Raw genomic sequence first — 21835 nt, forward strand, 5'->3', positions numbered from 1 at the left:
ATTTGGGGGTATATCACCCATTTATTAACTTTGTACCCTTCTGAAATTTATATGATGGGTTTATGAGTTTGTTTTTTTGGGCTAGGTACACTGTTCAAAATTTGAGGCTTGTCAGTGAGGTGGATTATTTTGGGCACCAGTACAAAACCCAGAAAGAAAGATTAGTTACATGTTTTCTTTAGTAATGAGATAAGTTAAATAATATACCCTCTGATTAAATTTGTCACCTATTCAACACACAAGTGCATACAAAGGGCCTCAGAACAAACAGATGATTAAGTATAAAAACTGGGGAATGTTGACTGCTGCCAAGCCCATGTAGTGTTTACACATTTTACATGCTGAGCAAACAAGTCAGTGAGTTTGTCTGACCTACCCTTGCCCCCTTCCTGAGAACCTGCTCCCATTGTGTGTGGTGAACAGACAGCAAGCCATATGACCCCACTTTGCTGACCACAGCTGATTGGAACAGAGATGAAAGAGAGAGAGGAAAAGACACGTGTGTGCGTATAGTGCATGCGCGGAGAAAGAAGGCAAAGCTGGCGAATACGCAATGAGACCCATACCAGAGAACAGTGGCTCCAGTGAGAGAAGGAGGAAGGACAAAGAGAAAATACACATCTTGATTCCAAAGAACTTTCCAATTCCTTCTTCTAGTTCTGTGAGTGGCTGAGATATATTCCGTCTTGATTCTAGCAGATAGGTCACCTGCATCATTTCCATAGCAGCATAATTCAATAGAAACAGAATGCAAGAAATAGAAAATGTAAGTAATTTTTAAAAAGAAGTATTTTATTCAACTTTATTTAAATTTGACTGGAGAGGGACAGAGAGAGAGAGAAAGTGAGAAAGCAGGCCGCCAGGTCTGGGACTCGAACTGCAGTCGGTCATGTGGGAGTCCAGCATCCTTAACCACCATACCACCTGCTGGACCCAATAGAATACATAAGTAATTTAAAATGTTCTAGCAGCCATGTTAAAAAAATTTTTAAAGGTGGGACCAGAAGATGGCATAATGGTTACATCGCTGGACTCCCACGTAATCAACAAAGGTTTGAGCTCCAGATCTGGCAGCTTAAAACTCATGCCAGGCACGTGTGCATGTATTCCCAGGATCCTAAGAGGGAAATAGAAGAGAAGAGATTGCAACATGACTACCTGCCCCTGGGGAGGAGGGTGATTTCTTGCTTTCTGTCTCTTGTGAGCACATGTGCCATATAGCAAAAATCTCTCTTAAAATATTTTTTTAAAGGTGGAAATTATTTTAATAATGTATTTTATTTAACAAAATTTTGCCATTTTGAAATAAAATTGATGTAAAAATTATCAGTGAGATATTTGCAGTCTATTACAGTTTTAGGCTAAGTCATAAAAGTCCATGTGTCAATTTGGATAAACCATGTTCCAAGTGTCCCATGGTCACATGTGGCTGGTAACTACCACACTGGGCAGTGCAGGATTAAAGCAGCCACTGGAAAGCATCTGTGCTCTCAGAGTTTATATTTCCCAGCTGCCTTGCATCTAGGAAGCATCAGGTGATCAGTTCTGGTCCAAGATTTGGGAGTAGATGGTATGTGTGTCACCTCCAAAGCACGAGGTTTAAGAAGCAGATATGGCCGCTGTCCTCTCTGTCTCCTTCCAAACATATGGTGTCAATGTACACAGCAGCCTGGAAATCATGTGTTAAAGATGGCACAAAAAGGAAGGAAGGAGCACGTGTCTCTGAATCATCACTGTGAGGAGAGCCTGCTGTCGATGGAAATACTCGTTTGGGATGTTAAGCAAGAAATAGATTTCTTTTTAAATTTTAACCTCCACGTTTTGAAGTGTATTTGTTTACCAGTTAACCTACCCTATCTAACATACCTATGTTTTCCTGTACCAATGTTAAAAGCCTTTTCTATTTCTAGTAGCAAGGGATACCCTAAAACACATGCTTCAGCATACACATGTGCATGTGCACTCAAACACACATACTCGCACACACACGCACAAACTAAATACCTTTAGGTTTTGTCAATGGGTAATATATCTGCATGTATTTTACCAAGGACATTTTTTTAAGAATTATTTTACTATTATTTATTGAACTTTATTTATTTATTTTAATTTGACCAGAAAAGGACAGAGAGAAAGAGAGAGAGAAGGAGGAAGCGAGAAAGCAAATCGCCAGGTCCAGGACTTGAACCACTGTCTGCCATGTGGCAACCCAGTGCCCTTAACCACCATGCCACCTGCCAGCCTCAACTCAGGACTTTTTTTTTTTTTTTGGAGAGGTTTTTGCTATATGGCACGTGAGTTCGCCAGAAAGAGAGAGACAGAGAGATAGAAAGCGAGAAATCACCCCCCAGGGGGGATGGCCATGCTGTAATCCCTTCTCCTCTTGGGATCTTGAGCATGCACGCACATGTGCCTGGAGTTTAAGCCACTGGGTCCAGGACTCCAACTGTGGTCGACCATATGGGAGTTCAGCGACATAGCCATTGCACTAACTGCTGGTCACAACTCAGGACATTTTTAAGCTGCAGATTTTACCTTAAAAAACAAAGCTTTAAAAGTGAATTAAGAGGAGAATACATATGAACTATAAAAATCTTCCAAGAAAGAATAGTACACAAGCTTCACAACATTTGATTTGGTAATGATTTCTTAGATAGGACATCAAAGGCATAGGTAGCAAAAGAAAAACAGACTAACTGGACTTGATGAAAACTGAAAATTTTTGTACATCAAAAGATGCTCTCAACAGAGTAAAAGGCACCCTACAGAATGAGAGGAAATGTATGCAAATTATGTATCTGGTAAAAGATTAGTATCTAGAATATATGGAAAAACATACTCAATAACAAAAAAAAAAATCAAACAACCCAATTCAAAATTGGACAAAGGGCTTACACAGACATTCCTCCTATACGAATGGCCAATAAACATATGAAAATATATTCAAATCATTAATCTTCAGGGAAATGCAAGTCAAAACTAAAGTGAGATATCACTACACTTTCATTGGGATAGGTACTTAAAAAACAAACACAAGGCTGGCAAGTGGTGTGGTGGTTAAAGCACTGGACTCCCACATGGCTAACTGTGGCCTGAGTCCTGGACCTGGCAGTTTGAGAATAACACTGGGCGTGTGTGCATGTGTGCCCAAAATCCAGGGAGAATGGAGGAGAGGAGATTGTGGCATAGCCATCCCCTATAGGGGGTGACTTTTCACTTTGCCTCTCATGTCTCTCCCTGGTGAGCACACATTCCCAATGACAAAAAAAAAAAAAAAAAAAAAAACCCTTAAAAACAAACATGTAGAACAGAAAATAGTAACTGTTGGAGAGGATGTGGAAAAATGGGACCCCTTGTACTCTATTGGCAGAAACATAAAATAGTTTCACCACTGTAGAAAACTATATGGCAGTTACTTTTGAAAACTTAAAAAGAGTAACCAGTAGTTGGCGTAATGGCTATGTTGCTGGACTCCCATGTAGTTGACCACAGTTTGAGTCCCCGGACCTGATGGCTTAAACTCACGCTGGGTGCATGTGCATGTGTATCCAAGATCTTGAGAGGAGAATGGAGAAGAAGGGATTGTGGCATGGCCATCTCCTCAGGGGCTGATTTCTCGCTTTCTGTCTCTGTCTCTCTGGTGAGTGCACACACCCTATAGCAAAAACCTCTCAAAAAAAAAAAAAATGGAAAACTTCAAAAGAGAATTACCATGGGATAGCCAGTGGTTGAGGCGGCTGGATTCCACATGACCAATGACGTGGTTTCAATCCCAGACCCAGAGGCTTCAACAAACATGGTAGGTATATGTGTGTGCATGCCAAAAACCCCAAAAGAAGGGAGATATGGAAAAGGGATCAAGGTGTAACCATCTGCCACAGAGCGGGGACCTACTCACTCTTTGTCTCTGGTGACTGTACACACCTTCTGGCAATTTTTAAAAAGGAATTACCATATTATATAACAATTCCAGTTCTGGGTATATATCTCTAGAATTGAAATCAAGATCCTGAGGAGAGATTTTCACACCCAGGTTCACAGAAGCATTATTAACAAGTGCTAAAGTGTGGAAGTCACCCAGGAGCCCTTCACAGATGGATGAATAAACAATGTGGTATGTATTTAAATAAGGCATTATTCAGATGTAAAAAAGAAGGAAACATTCTAACATATGCTTCAGTAAGGAAAGAACTTATAGTAAGAGAAATTAGCCAGCCACAAAAAGACAAATGCTGTATGATCTTATTTATATCATTTCATTTAGAATAATAGAGACAGAAAGTAGAATAGTGTTTGCCAGGGCTAGAGGAGGGAGAAATGGGAAAGTCAATGTTTCATGGATATAAAGCTTCAACTTTAGAAGAAAAGAATTCTGGAGATAGATGATAGTGATTGTTGCTCAACAATATCAATGTACTTTATACCACTGAATTGTACACTTAAAAATCATTAAGATGAGGTCCAGTCTAGACAAGGCAATCTACAGCAGTCGGGACTGCAGTGCTGGAAGCCACTTGGCTGACCACAGGTTTGGGTCCTCAGGTGGTTCTGAAAACAGGTAGGATATTCATGCCTGTGCCCAAGGTCCTGAGAAGCTGGAAGGCTGAGTAAAGGGGATCAAGTAATGACAAGACCCAAGGTGATATTTCTTTCTCTCATTCACGAAGACACACGCACTATCTAACATTAAAAAAAAATAATAAAAAAAACATTAAAATGGTAAATTTTATTTCATGTGGATTTTATCACAATAAAAAATGTTTTAATTTTTTCTCTTTAAATATTTATTGTAATTTATGATTTACATATAATCATTACACATCTGTAGGGTGCAGAATGTTCTTAAAAAGCATATATATAGTGTATAATAAATCAAGGATATAAGCATATTCACCACCTTCAACATTGAGCATTTTATTGTGTTGTGAACGTTCAAAACCCTCTCCAATGGTTATTCTGCAAGTATATACTGAATTGTCTAAGGCAATCTTTACTGTGGGACACAGTTCTAAAGAAAAACATTGATTAAAAATCAGGCAACAAGTGATCTCATAAATTAACAAAGATAATCGTAACATAGCCAATGAAAGAAGAATTTGTAATTTTCAGGTAGAGGACTGTGGACAGTAAGAGTTTATAATCTGGAAAAAAAAATCTGTGTGTATTGATCATTGGCCCAGTAAGAGGAACATAAAATTGTATGTAACAGCTCATTAGAAAGAGACAGAAAAAGAATGCTTGTACACACACTGAGTCCTTACAAGACCATAGTACTGTACTGTGCATAAAAACATAAGTCCTTGAAAAAGCAAAAATAAACTAAAGTTGGAAAGAATGCTTGTACACACACACTGAGTCCTTACAAGACCATAGTACTGTACTGTGCATAAAAACCTAAGTCCTTGAAAAAGCAAAAGTAAAGTTGGAAAGAATGCTTGTACACACATACTGAGTCCTTACAAGACCATAGTACTGTACTGTGCATAAAAACCTAAGTCCTTGAAAAAGCAAAAGTAAAGTTGGAAAGAATGCTTGTACACACACACTGAGTCCTTACAAGACCATAGTACTGTACTGTGCATAAAAACCTAAGTCCTTGAAAAAGCAAAAATAAACTAAAGTTGGAAAGAGATGTTTAAAGTGAAGACATGGTGAAGGCAATGATTTGGTACATTTATAGGCTTTACAAAGTTCTTGATTTTAGCCTTTTTTTGAATTAATTCCAAAGAAAGCTGTAACATTTTAGACTTTTTCCTGTATTATTGAGTATTATACAATGAGTAATGGTTTAATAAGTATCTAAATTGAAACCTGTGGAGACAGCTATCTATTAAATAATTGGTGGACTTTTATTTAAACCTGCTTGTGTGTAAAATAGTTCAATCTGCATTTAGTCCCAACATTCAATGTTATAATCAATATATGTGGACTTATCCTTTTTTTTTTTTCTTAGTTTTCTTGTGTTCTTTTATTTCTATTTGTCTCTCTTTAGCTTTTATGGCAGAGTAGTTCCTTAAGTATCTTCTCAAGAGCTGGTTTTGTTTTGAGAATTCTTTCAGTATTTGTTTACCTGAGAATGATTTTGAAATTGCTTTTCTTTCAGTTTTTAAATATATCTTCTCTTTCTTTCCTTGACTGTATTGTTTCAGCTGAGAGATCTGATGTTAATTTAATGGGGTAACCTTTGTAAGTAACTTGACCTTGTTTTCTTGCCATTTTTAGAATTTTCTCTTTGGCTGATTTCTACCAATTTGACTATGATACATGACTGGAAGAGGATCTTATGTTTTACCTACTTAGTGTCCTTTGTATCACCTGGATTTGGATGTCTGCATGCTTCTCTAAATTTGGAAAGTTTTCTGGTAATATATTATGAAAGATGTTTTATATGCCTTTACCTGTCTCTTCACCTTCTGGAATATCTACTGTGCAGATATTCAGTCATTTAATGGTGTCTAGGATTTCACATATATTGTCCTCATTTTTTATTTATTTGTTTATTTTTATCATCATAGTGTTGTTTATATTACACTGAATTGCATATAACTTTGCAATGTATTACATTGCTTTTTCAAAAGGGAATGCCATGCATGTCGGTCATTACAGAGACATTAATCTCCCCACTTCATCACTCAATATTTTTTCATTGTTTTTCCCAATCATTATTATTATTATTATTCCAATTATTTTTTAGTCAATCACTATTTCTCATTTTGCTTGTAAAAAGACTTCACCCATCATGAAATACTTCTCAGACCAATCCAGTTGAGAATACTATACACCTCATTTTTTTTTTTGAGTGTTTTTTGCTATAGGGCATGTACGCTCGCCAGAAAGAGAGAGACAGAGAGATAGAAAGCAAGAAATCAACCCCCAAGGAGAATGGTCATGCTGCAATTTCTTCTCTTCCATTCTCCTCTAGGGATCTTGGGCACACATGCACACACGCCCGGTGTGAGTTTAAACCACTGGATCTGGGACTCAAACCACCGTCAACTACATGAAAGTCCAGGTACATAGCCATTACGCCAACTGCTGGTCCCATTGTTCTCTTTTTTTTTTTTTTTTTGAGAGGTTTTTGTGATAGGGCGCGTGCGCTCGCCAGACAGAGAGAGAAAGAGAGACAGAAAGCGAGAAGTCACCCCCCAGGGGGGATGGCCACACCACAATCCCTTCTCTTCCATTCTCCTCTCGGGATCTTGGGCATGCAGACACACGTGCCCGGCGTGAGTTTTAAGGTACCGGATCTGGGACACGAACCGCGGTCAACTATGTGGGAGTCCAGCGACATAGCCATTATGCTAACTGCTGGCCCTCCATTGTTCTCATTTTTAATAGTTATTCTTCTATTCTTTTTGGTTGCTGGGACTAAATCAGAGATTTTTACTTCAAAGCAGATATTCTTTCTTCTGCATTGTCTAATCTGCTGTTGATACTTTCGAGGGAGGTTTTTAATTTCCTGCATTGTATTCTTTATCTCCATTGTATTCTTTATCTCTAATTCTGTTCGATTCTTTTTCAATGTGTCTATCTCTTTATGGAGTTCCTCCTTCAAGTCATGGAAGGATTTTCTCATTTCCTGGAATGAGTTCTCTGTTTTCCCTTGCATCTCATTCAGTATTATTGTGATGAATAGTCTAAATTATTTTTCTGACATTTCTCTGATCTCCTGTGTTTTATTCATTGTTAGTAAGGAATTATGATCCTTTAAGGGAGTTAGGATTTTTTTGGGGGAAATGTTTCCTGATTTTCTATTTCTTAGGGCCCTGCTTGGAGTTTTAGTCACCTGTGGTGTGCTCGCTTCTAACTTTGGGCTATGTTTCTGTAACTGTGTGATACGTGTAAACTTGTGCCAATTTCCCTTTTCTACTGTGGGTGGGAGTGTGGGATCCACGGTAGGAGTTTGGGTTCAGGTTTTCAAAGGGAGTTTCTTTCCTTTTACTGCTAAGGGAATTATGGGGAAAGAATTCCTGAAGAGTCTCCTATGTTCAGGTGTTTGGTTCTTACATACTCAAACCTAGCTGCTCCCAGTGTGGATGGACATTGAGCTGACAGACAGAAGGTAAGGTGGTAGACTAGCACACCATGTGGGCTGAAGAGCTGCTCCTTCCCCACAGCAGGCTGGGCAGGGGCCCCTGCTGATGAGTTTATGCTGAGCTGCGTGGCTTGGGTCTGCCTGTTCGACCTGTATGGGTGAGGGGCAGAACAGGGTCAGCACACATGGGTCAGCAGCTCCTTTCTCCTGTCTTTGGGATTGCAGGGTCCCTCTGCTTCTCCTTGTTTCTCTGGGGATAATGTTTTACTATTTTTTTTTTTTAAAAGGAGAACATTATCAAAGCCCTTAGCATCCTTAAAAGTTTGATTAGTAAACAAGGAATTCATCACTGCCAATACTTTTTCCAACCCTTAGCTCTAGCTGTAATAAGGAAAGAATAGTTATATAGCAGCATAATTATTTAACAGGCTTTTTATTTCATTGTAGAAATGTAATTATGGCAGAGTACTGAAGACAGTCTTAGGTTCTATGATATCCTTATAGTAACTATATCTGAATTGTTATGGAAGGAAATTCTGAAGCATGAAGTCAATACATAACTTGATCAAAATCATTTGCCCAGTACTCTGAAGAAGTTTTTCTTGTTTCTGTATTACCGACATGTGGGGCTGGATGATTCCTTGATGTGGGAACTGTTTGGTGACCTGTAGGATGTTTACTGGCATCCCTGGTCTCTACCCAGTAAATGTTAGTAGCATCTCACTCTCATCAGGTTGGGACAGCAGGCATTGCCTCATGTGCACTAGGGGTGAAATCACTCCAGCATGAGAACCACTAGGTTACTAAAATTAAGGAGAACTGGCTGAGTTCCCTACCTTAGAACTAGGATTTCAGAAAATGACTGGGCAGGACAAGGCAGGATCAGTTACAAGGACCTCACATACCAAATTATCAAAGCCAGGATAGAGATGAGAGGTTGTAAGAACAACTTAATCTGACTGTTCTAACTTTAAGTAGAGCAATGATAATAAACTGAACTAGGGCTTCTCCAGTTTCCTTAGATAACAAAACACTTCTACCCTAGGGCTAAGGGTAGGGATGAGGCTTCTAGGTAGGGGGTGGTGACTAAAAGGCAGAATAGGGAAGCAGGCAGGTCACTTCAAGGTAGCATAGCAAGGCAACCATCCCAGTCAAAAGGATTCAGAGAAGTCTCAAGGAAGAGTTTACATCCCAGTGGGAGTATTTTATAGATGACAAAACTCAATGATTCTAAGGGACAGACACCCAGTCAAATTAATGCCAATTGGTAAGGAGGTTTATTTTTAGGATATAAAACTCACACGTAAATGAGACACCACTGGGAATGGAACTACAAACTAGGAACTTGTCAAAGGCCATGGTTGCTTATGTGTTCCTTCAGTGGCTGTGTGATTCTACTTTTAAGCACAATTTTGCAAGCATGTTCTCTTCTGTTGGGAAAACCAGCCTTCTTTGCTTACTCTTGGTCTCCCATCTTCCACAACTTTGTCTTGCACATACTTCGGTTTGACAGTGTTGACCCTAAATGAACTTTTGCATACTTTCTATGTTGAATTGACTCCGTGTGTTATTAATAATTCCACATTCAAACATATATTTCCTTTTTCTCTTGGGGCACAAAAATCACTGAATCTTAAAGGCTTTTGACTTACACCCTAGGGCCAGAGTTTGTTCTAACCTTACCTGTTACACCTCTGACAGTTCCTAGCGTCTGCCTGGTAACTGGCCATCCATCTACAACCTCACAGATTCAAGATTATGTCGGAGGACTATCAGGCAGCTCCACCCACAGAGGTGCAGTTGGCTTGGATACTTTATTTTCGGTCTCAGACTCCACATTAGAACATCAAAGTGTTTTGTAAACTACATGTCTCTGCAGAGAATACAAATCTATTCCAGGAGTTAATAAGCCTGCTTCTTCAAATGTAATGCTAATGCTAAACTGAAAAAGATTTTTAGTGACAGATAATTAGGGATAATGGTGATTACTGGCCTTTATATAGTCTTTCACCCAAACAGATGGCTGCGAGCTTAAAAAAAAATGAAAGCTTTAAGGCGTAATTTCTCCCCCTTCTTAAATAAAAGTTCCTCTAGGGTCAAAATAGTTTGTATTTAATACACAACATTATGTTACCCATAACTAAATAACAATTTTCAGGCAATTCAGTTAGTCTGTTAATTTACGTAGCAATTAGCTTGGAATGGAATTCTAGCCTGAATACATTATAGATGTATGAACGCATGTATGCCTTGTTGATTTTTTGGATTTCTTTATTTTTCTCCTATAAGCCTGTTTGGTTACCATCACATGGATGACTTTTAGAACCCCAGGCACAGAGGTTACTAAGCAGACCTTTCTCTGGGGACCCACACAGCCCTTGTCTTCATAATAGAAGCTGCTTCTAAGTAAAGCACAAGGACTGAGCCAGGTGTGATATCTCTGGGTATTCCTGGATTCCCAGAACTCTATATCAGAAAGTAGTTTCTGGGGCTCTTTTTTCCCCTTTTGTATAGACTTCTAAAGACATAATATTTCAAAAGCATCAAATTTAATCAAAATTGGGAGCATTAAGAGTTTTCCCTCTGTAAAGAATACTAGTATCTATGCCAGAAGAAGATGAGTCCCAGTGCCATTGGGTTTGGTTTTGCAGAGGAGTTGTGGGGGAAGGAGGAATGATTACAGCCTGTCTTCTGTCTCTCCTCTTCCCTAAGTTATCCCTTTCTGGAGTGTACCTTCATAGACAAAGTCTGAGTCCAGTTCTTGCTTCTTCACAGTGGAGGACATGGAATGGCAGAAAGAGAAAGCAAAAGAGGTAATTGTCTGGTCAATAGGCCAGGACAGAAAGTCTAGATTGGAAACCAATGACCTTACACACTGGGAATGTCATTCTGTACCTGAAGCTTCAGATTCTTTGTATGTAAAATAAAGTTTCTGATTCCTTGCAAAGTATCATACACAGAGGTGTCAAGAAATTCATAGTAAATACATATTAAAATATGCATGAATTTGAAAATCTCTTCAACTCCTAATTTATTCAAGAATATAAGGCAGGAAATCTTTGTCATAGTAAGGTTTAAGAAAACTGAGCGTTTGGAAGATGAGTACAATGTTTGATCCCACTTCCATCTCCTTATTCTTCTATTCAATGCAGCTTTGGAATAAACCCAGAACCCATGTGCTTCTGGAACTACAAACTTAAATGTCTTCAAGGACCCCAGAATATCTGAAATGTCAGAGGTAGCCAAGTATGTTTCACCTAAAGGCCTTCAGATTCAAGTTAAAAAAAAAATTTTTTTAAAGCCCTCCATACCAATGGTCTTCAGTTCTGTGTGCATGCTTCTGCTCAACACTTCAAGCAGTCCTGCAAACACTCACTTCAGCCAAAGGTGCTCAAGACAGCATCTGAAAGAGGGGCAGCATGGCTTTCATCCCTTTTCCTCATCACTCGTAAGAACATAGGGCCCATACCATCAGCTACCAGGGGCCAGAAGAAGCTTCCTTCAGACAGAGACTATCTCCGAGGGAGAAAGAGAGGAAGAACATCAACCTCAGAGGTTACAGAACATTTCATTTTTGTTGGGAAATAAACAATGATCTATATCTTGGAATTGCATAGAAGATAATGAACACAATAAGAATAGCCCAGAAAAGCAGGACAGAAAATAGATGTGGATGAAAGATACTGTGTGGCCCTGATTTGGAGTCTTAGATTCTAAAACTTCTGAAACCTCCAAGCCTTACATTTCTCATTGGTAAAACAAGATCATCACCATCACCTCCTGGAGATGTTGTATGTGTCCAGTGAAGCCATGCATAGGAGAACACTGCTACGATTTTGTAATTTCCACTATCCACTTACATGCATATATGCTCTCTGGCTCTGCCTATGCTCCCTTTCCTTTAGACTTTATCACCAAATTGAACCTTTTCCTGAAAGTTTAATCTCCTCCTCAAAATATTGCCTATTTCGCAGATATTTGCAGATGTCTTTGACCTCCCTCATAAGTGGCGAGATAAACTCCTTTTGATAGTAGGATAGTGTGTCCCTGATTCCCCTTCAATGCCAAGAGGACTAATACATTTTGAGGTTTTTTTTTTAACATCTTTCTTTTCCAGTTGTAATTGAATGGAGTAAAAACAATCCTGGGTCCAATGCATTTACCCCAACTACTGCTTGGTTGGTATTATTTCCTCCAACTCACCTGCAGAATACATGTATCATTCACCATGCTCGCAGGTATCTACCATACTATAAAGATATGCATTATAAGTCAATCTCTTCTCATGGTTTAGCAAATCCATTTACTTATAAGTAAATCTTTAAATACAATTCATATTTGTGCATATATAACATAAGAGAGGGAGCAGTAAATATTAGCTGCTATTTTATATGACAAATTTGAGATTCTTTTAAGAAAATGTGAAACAAATAGGATAAGTGAAGCTAGCATAGACAGTTTTGTTTATTTTTTCAATGTGTTTGCCACAGGGTGTAAGTGCTTGCCAGAGATAGAGAAAGAGAGAGAAAAAGTGAGAAATCACCCCCCAGGGGGCATGGCCATGCCTCAATCCCTTCTTTTGTCTTCATTTTCCTCTCAGGATTTTGGACATGCACACACACATGACTGACGTGATTTTTAAGCCACCAGGTCCAGTACTTGAACTGCAGTAGGGCAGGTGGGAGTCTCGCACCTTAACTACCACACCACCTGCTGGCCCCTAGACAGATTTCTTTAGTATTATTTCTAATAAAGTGTTAGAGTCCACATCTAAGCCATTTTTGCCCAGCCCTGACAATGTTTTTTTTTTTTTTTTATGAGGAAAAGCTACTTGTCAGAGTTGGAAAATAGCCTTATCTGGTTTTCCAACTCTTCTGGGGTATTTCCTTGAATCTGGTATGTTTTAGGGTTGTCTAGAGACATAGAACCAGTAGGCTACACACATACACAAACACGCAAACACAAACACACACACAATTTATTGTAAGGAACTGCAGTTATGGAGGCTGACATGTCTCAACCTATGGTCCCAGGAGAGCTGATGCTGCAGTGCTGGTATAAAGGCCAATAGACCTGAGACACAAGAAAAGATAATGTTTCATCTTTTTCAAAGACAGGAAAAAAATGATGCCCCAGTTCAAAGGCAGCCCGGCAGGAAGAGTTCTCTCTTCCTTGGGGGAGTGTCAGTCTTTTTGTTCTATGCAGGCCTTGAGCTGACTGAGACCCACTCATATTAGGGAGGGCAACCTGCCTTACTCAGATTCAACATATTAATTTCACCCACAGACTCACTCAAAACAATATTTTTTTTTCCAAAGAGAGAGAAGAGGACAGAGAGAGTGAGAGGAGACAGACAGAGGACACAGAGAGACACCCTTGACAAGATCTCACTGGCGTCTTGATCCTCCTTCCCTAGACTGCCAATCAAACAGGATCATAGGCAGTTGCAATTGGTCAGCTCAGCCCTGCCTGGGAACCTTATTCAGCACCTGCACCCCCAATCACAGACACACACACAGCGCCCAGCTTTTCAAGCAGCGGCACACCACAGCTGGGCCTAGTATAATGTTTGACCAAATATCTGGGTACCCTGTGGTTTAGCTGAATTTGCACATAACATTAAACATTACATGGTATAAAATTCAGTGTTCTGAATCTTCAGAGTCCTGAATTTTTTCTTACTCTCACTGGAGTCATGCCGTGAGAGTAAGACCCAAGAATATCAAGGATATCAAGCACATCAAGAACATACACTGTGTCATACATGACACTGGTTTTATTTTAGTCTTTCAGATGTTCAGAAAGCTTGAGTGCCTTCTGTGTGTTAGTGGCTGTAGTACATGTGAGCTGAGCACCTGCCCCAAGGGAAATGTAATGCAATGGGCAAGATTAGACATAAAACATAATGTAGACAGAGATACCACCAAAAACGAATAGCATAAGTAAATAACAATAGAATGCTATATAATTAAGTTCAGTTTTCATATAAAACTACATTAAATTCTTCCCATTTTGAGTATGCATATTGATTCAAAATGTTTGAGGAAGGGAGTTTTCTGGTTGAGTTACCAACTATTATCATATACATATATATGTTATATATAATACATTTCCTAGAATTAGAACATAATAAAATATGTTTGACCTAAACCCATATTAAACTTAGTTTATCTTTAATGATTTAGACAGCGCTTCTAAGGCATCATTGTAGATAAAATTTTTAAGTTTTAAATAATCTTATATAAGACATTAGCAAATTAGACTGAACTTTTACTAGATGTGTGAGTTCCTAAAAATCTTGTTATAAAAGAAATACATAAAACCTACAATTGAACAGCATAAAAGGGATAAACTATAATATGAAATTCAATCTTAATTAACCCTATTTCCAGGGCTGGCCCTGTGACCTTGTGGTTAAGGGATTCAGATCCCACATGGGGGATCACAGTTTGAATTCTGGTCCAGACAGCCTGAAAAACACTCCAGGTGCTTGTGTATGTGCCTCAAATCCTGACAGGATGGAGAAATGGAGGAGAAGGTTCGAGTTGTGACCAGGCACCATGGAGAGTGCTTTCTCTCTCTCTGTCTTTGGTAAGTGTATGTGCCCTCTGGAAATTAAACAAACAAACAAAACATACTTCTAAATTCTGTCTTTGGAAGTAACTATTTTTTCTTAGATGTCTTTTCAGATATTCTTAATGCATATATGGACCTGGATATATATCCTTTTTTGGTGTTTTACATAAATTCAATCTTGCAATATATATTGGCTTTTACTTTATATTTTTCACTTAAGACTATATCTTGGAAAGCTACTTGAATCTTCCTAATGAATACACAATAGCCTATCATTTAAATCTATCCTAATTTAACTTAACCAGTCAAGAAACTGATGAATATTTTGGTCACATCCAGTTACTTGCTATTTCACATAATATTTTTTTTTTCCTTTGGAGAGGTTTTTGCTATAGAGCGCGTGTGTTCACGAGAAAAACAGAGAGAGACAGAGAGACAGAAAGTGAGAAATCACCCCCCTAGGGGGGATGGACACACTGCAATCCCTTCTCCTCCATTCTCTTGTCGGAATCTTGGGCATGCATGCACACGCACCTGGAATGATTTCAAGTCACCAGGTCCGGGGCTCGAACCATGGTCAACTACGTGGGAGTCCAGTGGCATACCCATTATGCCAACTGCTGGTCCTGAATAATGTTTCAATAATTACAACACAAGTGTAAGTTATCTGTGTGAGTAGGTATGACAAATTCCTGAATAAATCCTTGATGTCAGTTTTGTTTAGTCGTAATTTACAGTTAAAATTTTCTGATCAGGGACCAGCAGTTAGCGTAATGGCTATGTTGCTGGACTCCCGTGTAGTCGACCGCGTTTCGCGTCCCAGACCCAGTGGCTTAAAACTCATACCAGGCGCGTGTGTGTGTGTGCCCCAGTTCCCGAGAGGAGAATGGAGGAGAAGGGATTGTGGCGTGGTCATCTCCCCGCCCCAGGGTGTTATTTCTCGCTTTCTATCTGTCTGTCTGTCTGGCGAGCACACGTGCCATATAGCAAAAACCTCTCAAAAAATTTTTCTGATCATTTAAGTTCTTCTTTCTTTCTTTCCTTTTTTTTTTTTTTTTTTTTTTTTTTGTCATAGTGTGTGTGTGTATGTGCACTCATCAGAGTGAAAGAGAGAGAGAGAGAGGGAAAGTAAGAAATCAACTCCTCGGGGGTTGATATTCCTCTCTTCTCTTGGTATTTTGGATGCACACACACACACACACACACACACACACACACACGGCATATTTTTCAAGTCATTGGGTTCTGGACTCAAACTGCAGTCTGCCCACGTAGGATTTGTGCCTTACCACCACTCTAGTGTCTAGTGCTGACTCCGATAAATTGTTATTTCTTATACAGGAAAGCTATGTTCCAGTATTTCAAAAGATCAATTCTTGTCAAACAGATATTGTTGAGGAGGAGATAGTCTACGTGTATTGACTATTATTCTTTACATTTAACAGTTATTTAAGAATCTGGTTAGATTATTATATTTGTACACATAACAGAATGAACCTTAACTTTTGTGCTGTGAAAATTGATTTTATTAATGCAAATACTTGCATAAACAAAATGTTACTTACTTTATAAATCAAAAGTTAATACCATTAACAAAAAATGTCCTAGTTACAACTTTTTTTTTTTTTTTTTTTTTTTTCAACCGCAACTTTTTTTTTTTTTTTTTTTTTTTGTCAGAGAACATGTACACATGCCAGAGGCAGAGAGAGGGAGAGGGAGAAAACACTCCCCACTGGGACAAGTCACACTGCAATTCCTTCTCCTCCATTCATCTGCCAGGATTTGGGGCACACACAAGCACCTGGTATGCTTTTCAAATTACTAGGGCCAGGATTTGAACCACTTGGTTGGCCATGTGGGATTTGATTCCCTGAACTAGCAGGCCCTGGGGATGGCCCTACAAGTTATTTTTAAAAACTCATTGTAAAATGCAAAAAAGAGAATTTCTTTAAAAGCATTTTATAATTTAGGCTGAGTCCCTAATGACCACCAAAAAGCTGGAAACAGAAAAATCTAGTCAAACTCTATAAATGATTTAACACATTTCTGTCTTCAACAGACTCACTTTGTATGTATCTTATTTAGTCTGATCAGATTATCTTTGCTTTATTATGAATTTCTATCAATCTTCCTAAAATCACAGAGAAGCTGGCCTTATTTAGAGGAGCACCGTTTTGTAAATCAATGACAGTGTTTTTATTTGCAATATCTTCTTTATTATAAAAGAACTCCGCTTTTATTAAATCTTTTTTTATAGAAAAGTCAGAAAACACAGTCAAGCTTGTAAAAGCTAAGACCACTCCTCACACGCCCTCCTACAGAGAGCCTGTATTAACAGCCTCCAAGTATTGCCTTCTTTTTATGTTTGCATACAAATAAAGATGGGAACAAGCATTTTTTCTATGTTGGTTTTAAACTTGTTTTCATTTTCACATCTATACTTAATCTTCAAAAACCTATTTTTAAAACATTTTATTAATGTAATACTCCTTGCTATTCCTTTGGGTGGTAAAGGTTAGTAATTAGTATAATGGCAAATTAAATGAGTATAATAGCAAATTTTCATAGAAATTCATTTTCTGTGAAATTTGTGCCACGATTTTACCAAACACATTTTTTGGTCTGATTTGTATTTCTTATTTGTTGTTACAAAATGACCAAACTAAATGAAATTACATTCCCTTTTGTTTGAAAGTAGTTGTGGATGGGAAATAATATTTATACCATCATATTTACTATGATGGTATGTGATTTTAGTGAAAAAAAATTTTTTTTTTTTTAGTTTGTTACAGGGTGCGTGAGCTCACCAGAAAGAGAGACAAAGTGAGAGAGGGAAAATGAGAAAGCACCCTGCAGGGGGTTTGGCTACATCCCAGTCCCCTTTCCTCCATTCTTCTCGAGATTTCTCGCTTTCTGTCTTTCTGTCTCCTGTCTTTCTGGTGAGCTCATGCACCCTATAGCAAAAATCCTACGTGGGCAGACTGCAGTTTGAGTGTGTGTGTGCATCCAAAATACCAAGAGAAGAGAGGATACATAAATACACGTACCTGGCATGTTTTTCAATGTGCTAGGCCCAGGACTTGAACTGCAGTCAGCCATGTGGGATCCAACCACCTTAATCACCAAACCACTGGCTGACCCTAGTGAGTTTTAATGTTTTATTTTTGATTGTCATCTTCTGCTGAAAGATTTTTTTTTTTTTTTTTTTTTTTTTTTTTTTTTTGGGGGGGTTTTTTTTTGTGGAGAGGTTTTTGCTATAGGGTGCATGAGCTCACCAGAAAGACAGGAGACAGAAAGACAGAAAGCGAGAAATCACCCCCCAGGGGGGATGGCCACGCCGCAATCCCTTCTCCTCCATTCTCCTTTTGGGATCTTGGGCACGCACGTGCACATGCCCGGCATGAGTTTAAGCCACCAAGTCTGGAACTTGAATCAGAGTCTACTACATGGGAGTCCAGGGACATAGCCATTATGCCAACTGCTGGTCCCCAGATTTTTTTTAACCCATTAAAATTTCTCAAAATTAAGGGAAAAATTCTAAACCATGTGAACCTGGTGAACTTTTGTGGTAGGGTGATGAGTCCTGATCAAACTGTGTTCTGCCCACGTTTTCCCCTTATTTGCAGATACACAGACACAAAGACAGGTATATGCACAAACACACAGTGGTAAAGAAACACACAGGCATGTGTACACACGGGGCTTTTATTGTGCAGGTAAAATTGACTGGAAAGAAATACTAAGTGCACCTTTAACTGAAAAGTGGTGTGACAATATACCCCGCCCCGAGGGCAGAGGAAGCAGTTCTTATTAAGACGTACAGTCAGATTTATGAACTCCGACCTCTCCCGCTATCCCTGCTTTCTTTTCTGTTTGGTCAGGTGACCCTTTAATTGACTAGTGTGTCTTTGCAGAACATCAGGATCCCTGGGTGGGCCAGAGCAGAAGGCAGAGATCTGGGGGAACTATGGACAGAGATAGAAGTCAGCCATGGCTGAAGAGCCCCTGAGGGTGGCTGTATTTGAATGGCTTTATCCTGCTGGGACCCCTGAAAAGCCACAGACACATCTTGTCCTGGGGAAATTCTCTGGGCTCCTCCATGCTGTCATCGTGGCTCTCAGTCTCCAGGTAGACATCTAGCAGCACACACAGTCGCTGCAGCTGGTTGGTCAAGAGCTGGTGGCCGGGCGGAAGGCCGCATAGGTCCTTGTAGTACACGTTGACCTCGCGCTCCATGACCTGAATATTCTCATTGCTGCTGTTGGTTTTCTTCCCTTTCCAGTTCAGAGCCGGAAAATGGGTGGGATGGAGGAGTACCCAGGGTTCAGCACCACAGCAGCTTGGAGTTTTGCCGTGCCCCTTTCAGTGAGTGCCATGTAGTAGAGACTGGTGTCCCCAGCCAGTCCCACCTCCACAACATCTTTGGTGAAATGCAGCTCCACGTAATCCTCGCGGGCAATTGTCATCCACTTCACTAAGTGAGAGACAACCTTGGCAGGGAAGAGGTGCTGGTAACTGCAGGTAACAAGTACAATGCCATGTTCAAGAGATGCAAACTATTTGTGGAGGGCCAGGCGAGACCACACCCTGGTCTTCAGAAGTTTCATGGTTTTCTCCATGTGGCTGGAGCTCAGCGAGGAGTCAACAATCTCTGTGTGCTGGGACTGCTCTTTGGGGAAATGGAGGCCACCCAGCTTCTGTACCCACAAGCAGGGGTGACCTAGGTCAAGTACATAGTCTCTCAAAATTGGGATGCCAACTTGATCAAGCCAGTGCTGATTGGCTGGATTCGGGTTTTTTCCCCCATGATCCTCAGGATACAAACAGCTCAGGACTGAGTCAGCAGACAGTAAGTCACCTGCACTGATGGGGGTGATCAGCTCTGTGGCAGTTGTCACTTCGGCTTTTACTGTCATGATGTTGAGGTTTATGAGGTAGTAGAAAGTCAGGTGAAGCACACTGTCATCTTTGCACTTGAGGTCGAGCTTGATAGACAGCAGGTGCCTCCTCAGCATCTCCTTGCTCTTGTCATTTAACTGAAACTTCAGCATGGATTGCTGGCATTTTGAGGTGTGTTCCTCCTCAGCATCCGGGTTACTCTCGTCATCCTGGAAGTCCTTAGGCTTGAGCAGGGCCTTGGCTTCAGCCACACTGCCTTCAATTGCCACAGACAACATCTTATCGCAGGCCTCTCCATACGCAGTGGCCTGGACAAAGAGGACATAGAGGGGAGACGGCAGGTGTCTGGCTGTCTCAGACTGCTGGTGAGCCTGGTCAAATGGCAGGAACCGGTACTCCTGCACCGGGAGGGAAGCCTGCCTAATGCTGTTGAGGCAAGGCTGGAGGCTGCTCAGATACTTCTTCTTCATCTCAGTTTCCTTAAGGATCTTCTCCTTGTTGGACAGACACTCTCGGTACTTCTCTGCCAGCCTTTTCTGCTGCTCCAGCTCCCATTCCAGACATGCCAACATTTGCTGGTGAGGATCTCCCATGGTGATTTCAGCCTTGCTGATATCTGGTGGAGCCTCCTTGTAGAACTCCTCTAAACTGACCAGATCAATTTCTTCATGTTTAGACTTAAACCCCAGACATTTGGTCATCTCCTTCTGCAGGTGCATCATCTCATATATCAGGTTCTGTAGCTGCAGGTGATAGGCATCTACCTTCTGCTTAGCCTTTTGGGTCTGAGCTCTTCCTTTCTCCAACCTGATATGGGCTAATCGGTTAAGCTTCTTCAGAGTCATGAAATGCACACAGCTCTGGATCTTCTGTCTTTCAATTTCAACTGCCGCATCCTTGCTGCCCCTGCTCTTCAGATCCTGGATCTCAGCCATCAGCCTCCATAGCTCCTGGCATGTGTGCTTGTACAGCTCACAGTCTCCACCAGGGTCCCACAGGTCCACCTCGGATTCTTCACTGTAATATTTATGTTTCTTCTCAGAGTCAGATCCATTCTGCTTTCCTTCAGCTGGAACTCCATTGTTTTGGATCACTCTGGGCTCCCATTTTTTGCTTGATTCTAATGACATGGCTGTTTCTCAAGTCAGGAGGAATCAGCAGAGAATGCACTGCTCCAGAAACTTGTCTCTGATGCACCTCAGTAATTGTCCAGAAGCCCGGTTGGGAACCTCAAAGTACTTTGTAGAAAAGAGTTTTGAAGGGAACCAGCAGTTAGCGTAATGGCTATGTCGCTGGACTCCCACATAGTCGACCGCGGTTTGCGTCCTGGACCTGGTGGCTTAAAACTCACGCCGGGCGCGTGCCCAAGATTCTGAGAGGAGAATGGAGGAGAAGGGATTGCGGTGTGACCATCCCCCCCGGAGGGTGATTTCTCGCTTTCTGTCTCTATGTCTCTCTCTGTCTGTCTGGCAAGCACACGCGCCCTATAGCGAAAATCTCTCCAAAAAAAAAAAAAAAAGTTTTGGGGGGGAATAAAAAGGACTATACTATTTTGTCACAGAAGGACACCTAACTTGCAAATCCAGAGAATCCCAAGCAATGATTAAATGTTTGAATATCATATTTGCTTTGTATAATTTTTAAAATGTAGACATAATTCATATATCACCCATTTATCCTTTTAAAGTATATTAATTCAGTAGTTCTTAGTATAGTCATAGAGCTGTATGGCCATCATCACTGTCTAATTTCAACACATCTTCCTCAAGCCTTGTCTGGTCTGCTATTGCATTCTGAAATGCCTGAAACTGGGAGCTTTACAAAGAAGTAGAGGTTTACCCAGCTCGTGATGTAGAAGTGCGAGGTCTTGGGGCCAATTTCTAATGAGCCTACAGTGTGATGGAGGGCAAGCTGTTGAGTACAGCAGCTATCCACAACTTCCGCTGTCTACAGGTTCCTGTCTGTATCCATATGGGCTCTGTCTGCTCCAGCTCTCCTTATATACTGCCAGAACCTAATCATGGGGGCCCCACCCTGTTGACTTTAATCACATCCCAAAGCTACACCCTGAGGCACCATGAAGAGATTAAGCTTTCATTCATCATTGCACTTTCCTTGCACTTTTACAATATAACCAAGTCCCAACATGATGAACCTTTGGGAAACGAACTATTATCTAAACCCTAAAACCCTCTATCCATTAGTATTTACTCTCCAGTCCTTCCCTGCCCCAGCCCCAGATAACCACTAACCCACTTTTTGTGTCTATAGATTTACCTATTCTGGGAATTTCAGTACAAATGGAATCATAGAAATGTGACTTTC

At 40.3% G+C, this 21835-nt stretch overlaps 1 protein-coding gene and 1 long non-coding RNA gene across 2 annotated transcripts in view; one reads left to right on the forward strand and one right to left on the reverse strand.

Annotated features, from left to right (window-relative positions):
• LOC114006866 (uncharacterized) overlaps positions 1-12193 on the forward strand; it is a 31803-nt gene extending 19610 nt beyond the window's left edge. The window contains exons 3-4 of the long non-coding RNA XR_003548534.1: positions 6223-6362; positions 11188-12193. This is a non-coding gene — a long non-coding RNA (uncharacterized LOC114006866). The remainder of the gene's footprint in view (positions 1-6222; positions 6363-11187) is intronic.
• A 6402-nt stretch (positions 12194-18595) lies between these two features.
• Positions 18596-20640, reverse strand: LOC102482588 (THO complex subunit 5 homolog). The gene is given in 2 exon segments (XM_014585838.1): positions 18596-18900; positions 18903-20640. Coding segments are annotated over 2 exon segments (2043 nt in total).
• Positions 20641-21835: the final 1195 nt, after the last annotated feature.

Source organism: Tupaia chinensis, unplaced genomic scaffold (genome assembly GCF_000334495.1).
Source record: "Tupaia chinensis unplaced genomic scaffold, TupChi_1.0 Scaffold000095_1, whole genome shotgun sequence".
Taxonomy (NCBI): Eukaryota; Metazoa; Chordata; class Mammalia; order Scandentia; family Tupaiidae; genus Tupaia; species Tupaia belangeri.